This window comes from Cornus florida, unplaced genomic scaffold (genome assembly GCF_030987335.1).
Source record: "Cornus florida cultivar Cherokee Brave unplaced genomic scaffold, ASM3098733v1 CherokeeBrave_3.0.0_Hap2_Chr01, whole genome shotgun sequence".
NCBI classification, from domain to species: domain Eukaryota; kingdom Viridiplantae; phylum Streptophyta; class Magnoliopsida; order Cornales; family Cornaceae; genus Cornus; species Cornus florida.
In genome coordinates, this window is record NW_026775571.1 from 36,611,736 (window position 1) to 36,625,800 (window position 14,065).

At 32.7% G+C, this 14,065-nt stretch overlaps 1 protein-coding gene across 1 annotated transcript; it reads left to right on the plus strand.

The window, feature by feature from the left end:
* The first annotated feature begins 991 nt into the window (after positions 1-991).
* LOC132294805 (monothiol glutaredoxin-S2-like) lies at positions 992-1,714 on the plus strand. The gene has a single exon (XM_059792809.1). The coding sequence runs from the start codon at positions 1,143-1,145 to the stop codon at positions 1,446-1,448; it is 306 nt and encodes a 101-aa protein (XP_059648792.1). The 5' UTR covers positions 992-1,142; the 3' UTR covers positions 1,449-1,714.
* The last annotated feature ends 12,351 nt before the right edge of the window (positions 1,715-14,065 follow it).

Sequence of the window (14,065 nt, forward strand, 5' to 3'; positions counted from 1 at the left end):
TGGTCCTTCCAAAGAACCCGCACTCTAAAAATACTTGAATTCTCAATCTTTCATACTTGAACCCACGGAACCATGTATCTTGGTTAACCTTAATTAAACTTGATTGATAAAATCTTAACAAATCATCTCACACAACATGTCAACACCATATGCAGGTACATATCCTCGTATATATTCACTTTCTACAAAGTCCTATACTAGGTTGATTCACTGTCTGCCGATCGATTGTGTGAGTCGAACGTATTATTATGTGATTCGTCGGCTAGGCCTAATTGGCAAATTAATTTATAATATATAGAAATAAATAAAGGTACACTTCATAGTTGTATGGGAGCTCGGTTGAAGTCACCTCATAATTCCCTTCCCCTATAAAAAAAATTAAATTATATATATATATATATATATTAACAAAGGCGGAGCCAATTAAGGCCTAAAATTTTAATTTCTAAAATTATCTTAACTTTTTCTTTCTTTTGTTCTTTAAATTCCTTAAATTTCTTTTTAAAAAAAAAAAAAAATTTTTTTTGAATCATACTTTAATTTTTTTCTTTCAAATATATCTCAATATATATATATATTTATTTAAATTCTTCTTTTTGTGTGTACATCAATGTTAGTTGAATTATTTTTTTATTAAATTGTATCCCTTCTTAATTAAAATTCTGACTCCGCCCTATATATATATATATATATATATAAAATACGAAGCCGTACCAGTAGATATATATATATCCATGTAATACGAAGCCGTACCAGTAGTCACGTCCCTATTGTGCACAGATTCGTTATCTTGCAACTTTTATTGCCTATCTCTAGGAATTGATCATCTCTGTCAGCAAGCAATCAAGGACATAGACCAAACCACAAAAAAAAAAAAAAAAAAAAAAAAAAAAAAAAAGGAAAATATTCTCTTCTCCCTCAATTGGGCGACTTTTCTTTTCTAGCGAAAAAATTGTAGAATCCACCACCATTATAAACCATCCTATAAATACCCCCATGGGGCTCAATTTTCGTCATAGCCAAACCATAGTGTTCTCTCAACCATCACAACTCACATTGCTCGATCTGTGTCATTGTTTGGCATTTGAAGTTGACATATACTTACCCATATAGCTTAATTTTTCTTCACGTCACTGCAATTAATGGAGAGAGTAAAGAGAATGGTGTCTGAAAGGCCACTAGTGATCTTCACTAGAAGCTCTTGCCCCATGTCCCACACCCTCATAACCCTCTTTAGGAACTTCGGCGCTGACCCGGCCATTCACGAGCTCGATCAAATGCCCAGAGGTCGAGAAATCGAGCTGGCTCTGTCGAATTTTGGTTACAATACGGTGCCGGTAGTGTTCATCGGTGGTGAATTGGCTGGAGGAGCTAATGAGATCACTAGTCTTCACCTCGACGGGACCTTAGTCCCATGGCTTAAGCGGGCGGGAGTTATTTGGTTTTGATGCTACTCTGCTAATTACTCTAAAACAAAAAAAGAGTTTCTTTTTTAGAACTGTAACTCACAAAATAAATAACTGTGTTTTACTAGTCACATACAGTGACATTAGGTACGTTCTCAACCATCATATAGAGCTAGCCTAGCCTACTGTAGTTCTAATGACAGTACTACTGAATAATGTATGCTAGGCTGTTTTTTGTAATATGAAGTAATATATATAATCTCCTTAGAGATTTTGCTAGTAATAAAGATCAGCTTACAATGATTAAATTCCATGTCTCCTTGAGTTTTTGCTAGTAATATATAAAGTTCTGCTTACAATGATTAAGTTCCTTATTGCCTTCAAAGTTCAATGTCAAAGCAAAATATTAGAAACGTTGATCTCTCTTTAGCTAGGGTTCATAGTGTGTACATGCAAATGCATATGTTGTTAGGTTGTTTTAGGAAGCAATGTTGCTGGATTCATTTACGGGAATGACAACCTGTTACAGTCTTACAGAAGAGGACTACTGAAAAACATAAACTCTCTTCCAATTGTTGGTTTGAAAAGAGGCAAACCTGCATCAACGTAAATTTTACACTACTCTCAACACTACCCCTTAATGCAGAAAATTTCAACGTCTAATTTTTCTCTTATATAAACAAAATTTTGTAATGGCAATGGCTTTGTGAAGTTGTTGTCTACAAGCTGGTGCATTGACTTTATACATATGCCTTCATATTTTTATTATTTTAAATTTGTTGATTCCTTTCTCCAGCTTTCATGAATTTCATGACATATTGTTTTGAGTAATAAAAATTATGAACTTAAGCTCCTTTTGTTTGGAGTAAAGTATTTTCTAAACAAAATATTTTTATGTAAAATATTTTTTTATTTTTTATTTTTTGGTGTTGGCAATAGTTCGTAAAATATTTTTTAAATTAGTTTTTTCGCACAATTAACTCTCCCTTTCTTTAGTGTTCCTCACCACCATGGCATATCTCTATTTCTTTAGTGTTCCTCACTAACAAGGAATATATCACCCTCCCCACTCCCCCCCAAAAAAAAATCATCCCCCCCCTCTCTCCTCGTCACTTTATTTGTCTACGCTAAACCATCAATCCCTCTCCTTCTCGTAACTTTCTCTCTCCACTCTCTCTCTCTATACCAGAACATGCTCTCCACCCAAATCTGTTGCTTGACCAACCCAAATTTGTGTCCCTCTTTCTTTCTCTTCTCATTCTATATATACAGATAGAGAGAAAAGACTAAAGATTAGATTTTTAGATTGGGAGGATTGAAAATGTTAGTTGTTAGAGGGATAGGGGTTCAATAAAAAATATGAATGGTTAAATGATCCAAGAAAGCACGTGGAAAATGACTTACGAAAACTTTTTTGGTAAATTATTTTCAGTCATTTGGGGGTAAAGTGGTTTACATGGAAAATAATTTCATAACCTTAGAGTCTCCCAAACACTGGAAATAATTTACCAAAAATATTTTACAGGGAAACAAAGGGAGCCTTAATGTAAATGCTCATATTAGGAAACATAAATTTATTGAAAGAGATTATGTTCGAATTCGTGTACCACCACTACTTCTTCATTATGACTCATTCTAGACTTTATAAGCCCAAGTCATTTGTCAGTTCCACATCACTTATAATTTTGGGCCTTATGTATATTTATTTGACTTGCCATCAAATAATAATATTAGTCCAAAATTTTATGTGGACTATTTGTCACCTAACCAAGGCAGCTTTGAGCCTCCTCCGTTATTAGTTTGTGTTCCTACAGTTGCATTTATATTTTCTTCAACACCAACACTTGTTCTTCTACCATGTCAACCATGACATTTGGATGAAACAGATGATGTTCTTGATGATCACGATGGAAGTATTATCCATCTATAGAAATCACTCGCAGTATAAATGAGTCTTCCCATGTTGATTCGAGTTTTTATTAGCAGTATTATCCGTTTTATTCTTTGGAGGGGAGTTCTGCTCAACCGGGGAGAATCGATGGGGAACAGGGTGCCTTATTGCACACGAAGTGCATGTGTTCAACGTTACTTTTGGAGAAGAGAAAAAATAAATAAATAAATAACAAATAATTGATGTAAATTAGGGCTTTCAATTACGCTTATTATTATTTTTGGCAAAGTTCAGTTATATAGAAGCCTTTATGTAGCAAAACATAAACAAACCCTATGAAACCCTAAAATAGTAAAATATACCTAAAGCTATACTTTTTTATTTTTATTTTTAAGGATCTAAAACTATACATCACCAAAAATAACAGTAGGCATGATTAAAAACCTTAATTTAAGCTTTTATATATAAGTAAAGTATTCAGATTACTGAATAATATATATTGTGACTTTGAGAACTCTTCCTCGATGCCTTCTTCTCCGTTGCGTTCTTGCTTTTCTCAATACCTCATTCTCTCTAGACTACCCCTTGAATCTATCTCTCAACCTCTTCATCTATCTTCTCACCTCTTTGGTAATCTCATCTGATGTTCTCTTTTTCATCCTTTACTTTCTTTTTGATTCTATTTCTATATGATATCTAAATAATATTTATCATGCGTGGGTAGACTTAATTGGTGCTGGAAAAATATATGCTTTATATGACATTTAAGATATAACTAACCTTATACTAATATGTCATTAAATAATTAATAATATGCTAAAAAATAATTAATTAAATATTCAACTCGATATTTAATTAAACATGCAAATTAAAGTAATAAAATAATAATAATAAATAAAGAACCTGGACCGAAATTAGTATTTGATATTATATCCTTAAGACAATTTACGCCCCGCATGGTGCTGACGGAATCTATGGCGCTTGTCTCCCAGGATATAACGTTCTATATCTACCAGTAGCAGCACTACAAACTTGTGGATACGGCGAACCTCCTTCGTGTAATACTCTTTCTGACTCAAAAATGCATCTATACTATATAAATGCTGAATTTGGTGCAATTCGAACCAAATGATTTGGACCAATCTTAATATGGCTCGATGAAATTGGATTAGGATTTAAGTGGCTCGGACCACTTGACCTATGGTTTGAACCTACTTGAATTGGGTTCAAGTTTAGAGAGGGAGAGAGAAGAAAATGAATTGAACCATTTCCAAATAGCAGTCCAAAAAGGTATTTATAGAAATAGAAGTGTCTTTTTCGGAGTGGGTGTGTCTCTTCATTATTAGACACAACCATTTATATGTGTCTATTCATCACTAGACACAACCATTTATATGTATCTCTTCATCACTGGACACAACCATTTATATGTATCTCTTCATCACTGGACACAACCATTTATATGTGCCTATTCATCACCAAACACACCCATTGCAATAGGTTGCAATGATTCACATTGAATAGATCGATTATGTCTGCATGTTGGTTTTGTGTTACATCTTTTCATCTCACAACTAACCAATGATTACACCTATTCAGTCAAAGGCATCTGTTAATGACTGATGAAACAATTTTCATTCAAAAATTCTAACAATCCCCCACCTAAATGGAAATTGGTTGCCTAAATGTAAAAGATGATCATGCAGACACTAGAGAGAGTATAGTTAGAAAGTTACTACATCGTGATTGGAAGCTTTTGGCCTTTAACCTTCCCTAGTGTATTATTATCATATTTACTAGCTAACCAGTGAATGTGATGTCTTGAATTGATGTAAACCAAGACAATAGCAAACACACAGTTCCCTTCTTCACATAGTTGGTTTTCATTGTTGTGTTCATTTTGGCCCTGAATAACTTCTGGTATTCAATGAGTGCTCCAAAAAACTTAGCCTTTATAGTTCTCATTAAAGCGGCCCCACTTCACACTCATATAGGTAACATTCTTATTAAGAGTATCCTACCATAACCCACTTGAATTTTCAAGGTATAAGAGTCATTAAAAGCATAGCTTATCTTAATCTTCGTTGTAGGTAGCACTATCTCATCATAGAAATGGGTAGCAAATTTATATCTTCCTAGTGCTTTTGGTGAGTCACTCAGAATTTCTGTTGTCCCTTTGAACTAAGATCTTAGGATCTTCAGTCAGCTAGGTTGCGTTTCCATTAAGGTGACTCGTTAGCTTTCGGCTTTAACCTTATTCCTCTCGATGATCTGTACAATTCCTCTCTAGTACAACCCTCAATTTTATACGTGGCCACACGGTTGTATATAAAAATATTATACTCTGCAGAGATTTTCCCAATAACAAATGTATACTTTGTGCCTTAAAATTGTTTATTATTAGCAATATCATTTTCAGTTAAACAATTTACGTGTAACTATATTACTTAAAATAAAATTTCAAATATATATATATATATATTATTTTTCTTCTTTATCTTCTCTTTTAACTTCATTTTCCTTAACTTTTTCTTTATCTTCTCTTTAAACTTCATTCTCCTCAACTTTTTCAATCTCTTTTTCAACAGCTATCTTTACCTTTTCCTCATTCACCATTTCAAGTTGTTCTTCAAATTTTTCAACTTGATTTGCATTATATTCCTCTTCATTCTCCACAAATTTGTCCTCAAAACTTTCATAATCAGCCTTTGTAAACTCATCATCCTCAAAGCGTTGCACCCAATACTCTATGGGTAGTGATTCACCTCTATGATTGGAAACGATAGTCTCGAGCATCTTCCAAACACAATTTGGAGTTTTGGACTTTCCAAAATACTCTCAAATTTCTTGATGTATTGCTTTTTGCAACACTACCAATGCATTCTCTTGTTTTTTGACACGAATCTTGTTGGACATGCCATTCTTAATTTGGCTCTTCACCAACAACATCCCACAAATCACATACTTTGAGGTATGAAGTCATGATGATTCTCATTTTTTTGTAATTAGAGAACATCATATTCTGACTAAGAAAATACATTTTCCCCTCTTCATCATCATCAAGGAGAAATATGTTTTTCTCAAAATGTTGAACCTTCTAGGTCAACTTCGTCAGGCCTTCAAGATCGTCTAGGCTCTGAACATAACTTGGCTCTGATACCACTTTGTTGGAAATAGGTGGGCTAGACAAACAAATACAACTCAATATAATTTAGAAGATAATTGAATGGAGGAAAATAATTTTATTTCACTTGATTCTAACTTTCTCTTATTCTAAAATGACTAGAGTACATAATTATATAAGCCTCACATATGTACGTGTAACAATTACATTTAAATGCATAATTACACCCACTATTGCCACTAACATGATATTTAGTAAGTATAACTCCCATTAACATAACCATTTAATCTTAACTCTCATGACTCTTGATTTTACATAACCTTTACCATCATATTAACTTTTATATACTAATTCTCATTAAGATAATTTACTACCCACTAACATGCTAAATGCTCACATACACTATGTAAGACAAATTCTTGAAATAACTAATTAAACACTAAAATCAAGTTTATTTTTCACTAGGTTTTGGTGGTGGTGGTTGTCGTCAAATATGGAAGTGGCAGGAAGAAATAGTTGCCAGAAAGTGAGGGTAAGGCTGCAATCACAAGCTTAGAGATAATCACATTTAAGGTCCTGGGAGCCCCGAAAAAAAATATATCCTTCAAATGAGAGAGAAGAAGGCCATATCTTTGTTCATTTTAGGGTTTGAAACTAATTTGCTAAACTTAAATTGGTTTGTATATCTTTTTGTATCTCTGTATTTATCTAATATGTATGTGATATATATTGATGAGTTCATATGGAATGCTGGCATCAAACTGGTTCTAAAACCAAATAAATAAACAGAGTTTACACATTTCAATTCAATTACCAAATGCCTCAGACAAGAAGCAGACAACATGGAAACAAGAGAGAAATAAAGAAGAAAGAAAACGTCTTGCTTTATTCATTATTATTATTATTTTATTTATTTTATCAGCGGTATTTTAGACATTTTAATTACTAAATTGACATAATGTCCTTATTTGCACAAATTAAAATACTGATAGTTTTTTTGCACATTATGTATATTATGAGGGGATTTTTTGCACTTAACACCCTGTATTTATATTCTAAATTCATTGTCGAGAATTATATATTAAATTATTAATAGTGGATGAATACTAAAAGGAGTAATAATACTTGCACCAATAAGATAAGCAGAAACTTGGATCCTCTAAGTTAAAAGTCCTTTTAAGTTATCATAAGTTGAATTTCCTACCGAATGACATGTGTCATTTAAGATATATCTATGGCTTATGTTAGATCACTTCAGCTAATTTAGTAAAAGTTAGGAAACTGCACCATTTTAAGATAGAAAAGCTTTAGAATACCTTAACAATGTTCTGTTTATTTTCTAATAGGGGCTTGATATATGACATGCTTAAAAGCTATTGGTTGTAGAATCAATATTACATAGCCGACAGTTATACTTAATTGAATGCCTTTCTATTCAACCATTTATACTTTAGTTTAAATTTTACAAAATTCATCTAATCAGACAATGTATACTATTAAATTGAAAACCTACTATTCAAATTTCTTTAATCAAATCACATTCTTCATCCAAACCAATACTATTATTTCATAAAAGAGAGAGAGGGAGCAATCATTTTTTGAAAAAATAGGAGAGGTTTACGTCTTCGTAAAGCTTTTTATCTTAAAACGGTATAGTTTTCTAAATTTATTAAATTAGCTGATGTGGTTTAACATAGGTCATATATATATTAATGACACATGTCATCATATAGAAAATTCAACTTATGATAACTTAGAGGAATTTTAATTTAGAGGATCCAAGTTCAATTGCTAGACTCATTAAATTTGATTGTCATTAATGCATTAAATAAGGAAGTGGAGGATCCCACTTTCTTATACTTGACATGTATTGACGAATCAAATATAATAGGCCTAATAATTCTGCCTAACTCATCGGTGCAAGTATCATTACTTATACTAAAAGTACGTACTCTTAATGTTTTATTTTTGGGTACGTAGAACTCAACAAAATGAATATATTGCTAAAAGTGCATATAACACTATATGTTTAATAGGAATGAAGGATATATGCCCATCGACGATGCTTTTGAAGGAACTGATGAGCAAAGCCAGAGGATGAACTATCAGTCTATCACATTCTCTACCGGTCTTGCTGATATTTGCTGCAATTTTTGTTATGGAAATTCCATATATTTATAGAAAAAATATAAATACAACATTTATACACAATGATTCAAAGAAATAAACAATAACACCAAAAAATAATTCTTTTATTAAACTGAATATAGTACATTTATTGAACAACATGGATATAATGATTAATAAGATCTTAACATGATAAATAATTCAGATTAATATAATAATAGAAATTAAGAATGAAATACGGTAATAATAAAATAGGTAAGAAAGAGTTGGTCTGATTGTTGAGGCATGTGTAAACACATTGACTTAAGGCTGATAGTACTCCCCTTCATACAGGAATTGGTAAAACTAGTCAGCTCCAAGATACAACCCAATCAGCTCGTAGTGGCGTCTCCTCCATGTACATGACTACAGGAAGACTAGGTTCAAGTCTATATATGTGTCTAGTTGCTCACAAACTCAATAAGTAAAATACTGTTAAATACAGTATACACATATACATATATGGAAAAGTATAATAGAGAGATGAAAAACTATTCTTTTTAGAGACTCACTCACATTAGATATATGTATCCATACTTTGATCTTTAGAATGATAAACATAAATCCTTTTTATAGTATAAAGGAGTGTAGTGGTTATAGCAACATAAATAGAGAATTTAAATATAATTATTTTATCAATATAAATATAATAAACCATTTTATTAAATAGTATTTAATATAATGTAACTTAATATATAATTTAATATATTTATTAATTTAATTAAAATATTACACAACAATCCCCACCTATTTTAATAAAATAAGTAAAATATAATTGAGCAACTTTATACTATGCAATCAGTGTAGGTGCTTTCTGGATTTGAACTTACACTTAGTGTGATAGTCTTCATTTGAGGAACCTGAATGAATTAAGTCTTGAATTCATTCCCTTGAGCCAAAATTTAACATACCACACACATAGTATTGACGATAGACTTGGTTTGGCGGGTTAGTGCGATTAATGGCCATACGCTGGTATCTTGATTCTCATGAAAGCTTTAGGGAACAGCCTAACTCCCACGGTCGCGGCCTCACAACGACTTTTACTTAGGTGAATCCTCCAAGGGTATATGTGACCTATACCCTGCAAGAGTATGCTCGCCTCAAATTTATTCAGGGCAAAGCCTTCCTTAATGTCACATCACAACACTGTTGCCATAGGGATGAGTAGGAAAGAATCTCCTCGAGAAACCTCCTAATAAAGTAGTGTTGTCAATGAATCATGCAGTGCAGATTGTTTCTACCCGTTGAACCTTTCGTTATGTGATTAAATCGCCAATAAGAAGGTTGGGTTACCTCCGCAGGTGACTCCCTTAGGGCTTAAGCCCATCCCCCTGGACATATATAGGACTATGTCCTAAGAAGACGCTTGGTTTTTATTTTTTATTTTTATTTTCTTTTCTTCACAACTCAACTCTTGGGTTTATCCTTTCTTTCGCCTCATTCCTTTTTTTTTTTTTTTTTTTTTTTTTTTTTTTTTTTTTTTTTTTTTTTTTTTTTTTACAAAATAATACATCTCTGAATAATACCTTGTTTGAAAAAAAATTGGAGATAGTGCATGTAAAAATAATTACATCAGGATAGAATGTTAGTATATGCTTTGGTTGCATGATTGCAATGTTATAAGTGGCATGAGAGAGAATTAGAGTAAGTCACATGCATGTGCACATACACGACATCGGAGAAGAGAAACTGGACAATCCCGTTTGATCTCTTCCTGCACAACAAAATAAGTCAATTTTATTCGGATTGACTTGCCATGTAAGCACACCTCCATGGCAAAGGTCTTGTACAAAAGACTAAACTACCTTTTTTTTTTTTTTTTCAAACTTATATGTTCTATAAAGCTCCTCTAGTGATCAAATCCTCTGGTGTACCATTTCTTCAACATTGTTTAGCCAAACCTTGAAAATAGCTCATTTCGTGATATATCCTTCTTCTTATATGGGCACTTGCCGGTAGACTTTGAATAGTTCTCAGGTTGTTCAACTTTAAGCAAAATTCCAAGCAAATAATTCTATATCTTCTCTTTTATTAGCAACTACTCCAGGATGTTTGTGTTAGATCAAGTTGGCAGCCTTCTTCTTCATTGGAATTTCTAGCTCCATGATGTTCCTTTGTCTCCATGTGCCCGGAACTTTTTGCCAACTCTAATTTTAGAGATTCCAATATTCACACTCTTGTTTTTCCTTCAAAATTCATCAATGATGTACAACTGGATTAGAAACTTAATTGAGTAAAATTTCCATGACTTATATGTTTTTATTGAGAATCAGTTCATGTTCTGTATCAATTAAAGAACATACGTGTAGCAATCAAAACAATATTAATACCAGTTAGTTACATTGTCAATTATTCAATCATAAATCATTTAACAATTTACTGCCCACCACGTGCAAAATAAAATTCCAACAATATATATGTATATTTGTGCCTATTGTAACTGCCATAATTCAATAAGCATTCAAGAGCACATAATGAGAAAGAAATGAATGGCATTTTTATGCCGCTAGAAGTTACAACAGTCTAAAGCTAATAGTTCTCCCCTTCGTACAGGTATTGGCGAAACTAGTTAGCTCCAAGATATAACCCAATTAGCTCGCAGTTTTCTCCTCCATGTGCACGAATACAGGAAGACTAGGTTCAAGTCTATATGTGTCTAGTTGCTCACAAACTCAATAAGTAAAATACTCTCAAATACAGTATACACATATACATATATGGAAGAGTATAATAGAGAGATGAAAAATTATTCTTTTAGAGTCTCACTCACACTAGATATATGTATTCATACTTCGATCTTTAGAATGATAAACATATAACCTTTTTATAGTGTAACAGTTATAACAACATAAATATAGAATTTAAATATAATTATTTAATCAATATAAATATAATAAACCATTATATTAAATAGTATTTAATATAATGTATATTAATATATTTATTAATTTTATTAAAATATTACTCAACAATTTTATCATATCCATCCCTTATGATTTACCAATTAACCTTACGTGGTTCCTTCCTTTAATCTTCCCTTTAGTCTTGTCTAAGAAAGGACATAAAGTACGGTTGCACAACTTACTTTATAAATAACATAGTAAGCTCCGTGTTTTTGTTTTATTAAAGATATGTTCTCCATGTATTTAAAAGAGGAAGCAAGTTTTTTCAAAATAAATTCTAAGAACTACAATTTGTAGTTTCTCTGAAAAGCACAACTCTTTAACTCTGTTTCTGAAAACCTATTTTTGCAAAACACATCCAAGTACATCTAAAACAGAATTTTACTTTTTTTGTCACTCCCAAAACATAAAACTGTTTTGGGAGTTGCAAACAGGCAATGCCCAAGTAACAGCTTGAAATGTTTAGTTTTAAATTTTTTCTGGGTAAGTAGATATATATATTAATATGAATAGTAATGTACAATGAAAAGGACAAGGGAATACCCCTATTTACAAAGCTTGCAAAACAGAAGCCAGAACAAAGAACTTCGTTAAAACCAAGAGCATACATGAAAGGGGAATAAAATCATTAAAGAAGTACAAAATAAACAGCTCCAAAGTGCAAAGTAATCCACATCAAAGGTTGCTAACTTAGTAGCACTATGTCTTCATTCTCAGGCCAGAAATGGTCACTGCCTCCCACCAAATCAACTCGGCCACCTCCTTAATAGATCTAGGGACATCACCATGTAGTCTTAAATTCCTCTCAGCCCATATATGCTAGAGAGAAATAGAAAAGAACCTTTTAGTCAATTTATGTCTAACTCAACTACAATTAAAACTGTTTAAAAACCATATTGTCAAGATCTGGAGGTTATCAAAATCTGGCATATGTTAATTTAGGAGATCATCAAGCCATCTCCAAGGGCGGAGCCAGAAATTTAATCTAGGGGGGGGCACAGTGTAACAAAAAAAAAAAAATATCAACAAACATGAAAATAAATATAGATTATTCAAATTAAGAGGCAAAGAAGAAAAAATACTCAAAATAATATGTCAATGAGGCATTTAAAAAAGATAAATAGTGAACAAAAATTTTAAAAAGGAAAGAAAAATGAGAGAACTTTGAAAGGGAAAAAAAAAAAAAAAAATTAGATTTTGATTCAAAAAGGAAAATTTGACTTTTTTTTAAGGAAATTAAACGAATTTCAAGACTAACAAAGAGAAGACATACAAAATTTATCAGATCATTTTAGAAAATAAAAATTTTAGGGGGGCAATTATATGAATTTTTTTAGATATACATATATAAATACATAAATTTAGTATATGTATTAGTAAGTGGGGCCAGGCTGGGGCCGGGGGGGGGGGGGGGGGGGGGTTACGTGCCCCTTGGGCATACACTGGCTCCGCCCTTGGCCATCTCCAAATTCCTTGAGCAAACTGACCTGAGAAACAAGTGAGTAAAAAAATCCTCAACTCTGTAATAAAGATAGCACACTGAAGAGAGAACAAGCCATTGAATCTCTAAATTTCTTAATGGGGTTTGGCTAATTATAGGGATTATTTTTGGGTGCATCCTAACCTGCTATGGAAGTTTTTTTGGCATTCTTTAACTGTGTATTGGTGCTACCTGAATCATGTATTGCTGTAACAAAAGGCTGATGATTCATGGTTGTTTTTGTTTGTTCATTGTAGAGCATATCGATTCTAAGTGACTTTTGGAGCAAGCATTTGATTTCCCCCTTTTTAAGAACGCTTCTTCCTTTATCACTACATTCATGGTTTCCTCCATAGTGCAAATCATTTGCATTGACACCCTATCTTGAATGGCAAACCGTAGCCCGATCATAAAATGAGCAACGCACTGCATCTCAGTTTCCATCATATCGTTTCGAGATGTCAACCGAATAAATTCCTCCGTATAAGCCTAGAATGTTCTACTTCCTTGCTTGCAATCCTCATACTTCTGGAATATGGTTTGTTCCTAATCTGGAGGCAAGAATTTGGTTTTTATGAAATGTTTTATCTTTTTCCAGGAGCATACTGGTGTCTTCCTTAGCCATGCACGAGAAACCTATAATTGTTCCCACCACGCAGAAGCTCCTCCCTTAAGCATGTACGCCACTGGTTTCACTTTCTTATCTTCTTGGATATGCATGTAATCAAAGAATCTCTTAACTTCTATTATCCAGTCCAAGATTTCTTCTATATTAAACTGGCCATTAAATCTAGAAAGATCCATCTTCATATAAAACTTCTTAGAGCCACGATCTTCTTGATCCCGATATCTTCTTTCACCTTTATGTCCCACAAGTACCTTTTGAACATAGAATTCATTATCACTAAAGTCTTCCTCGTATGCTAGCTACCTACTCGACGGGATAGGGTTAGGATCCTAAACAGGATGAATCCGATCTTCGTCAACGTTATACAACATGTTGTTATTGTGATTCTGATTCGAACCCACCATGAGACTAGCAAGGGTTACTTATATATCTTGCAACATCTGCTTGGTTGTGTGTCAGAAGCC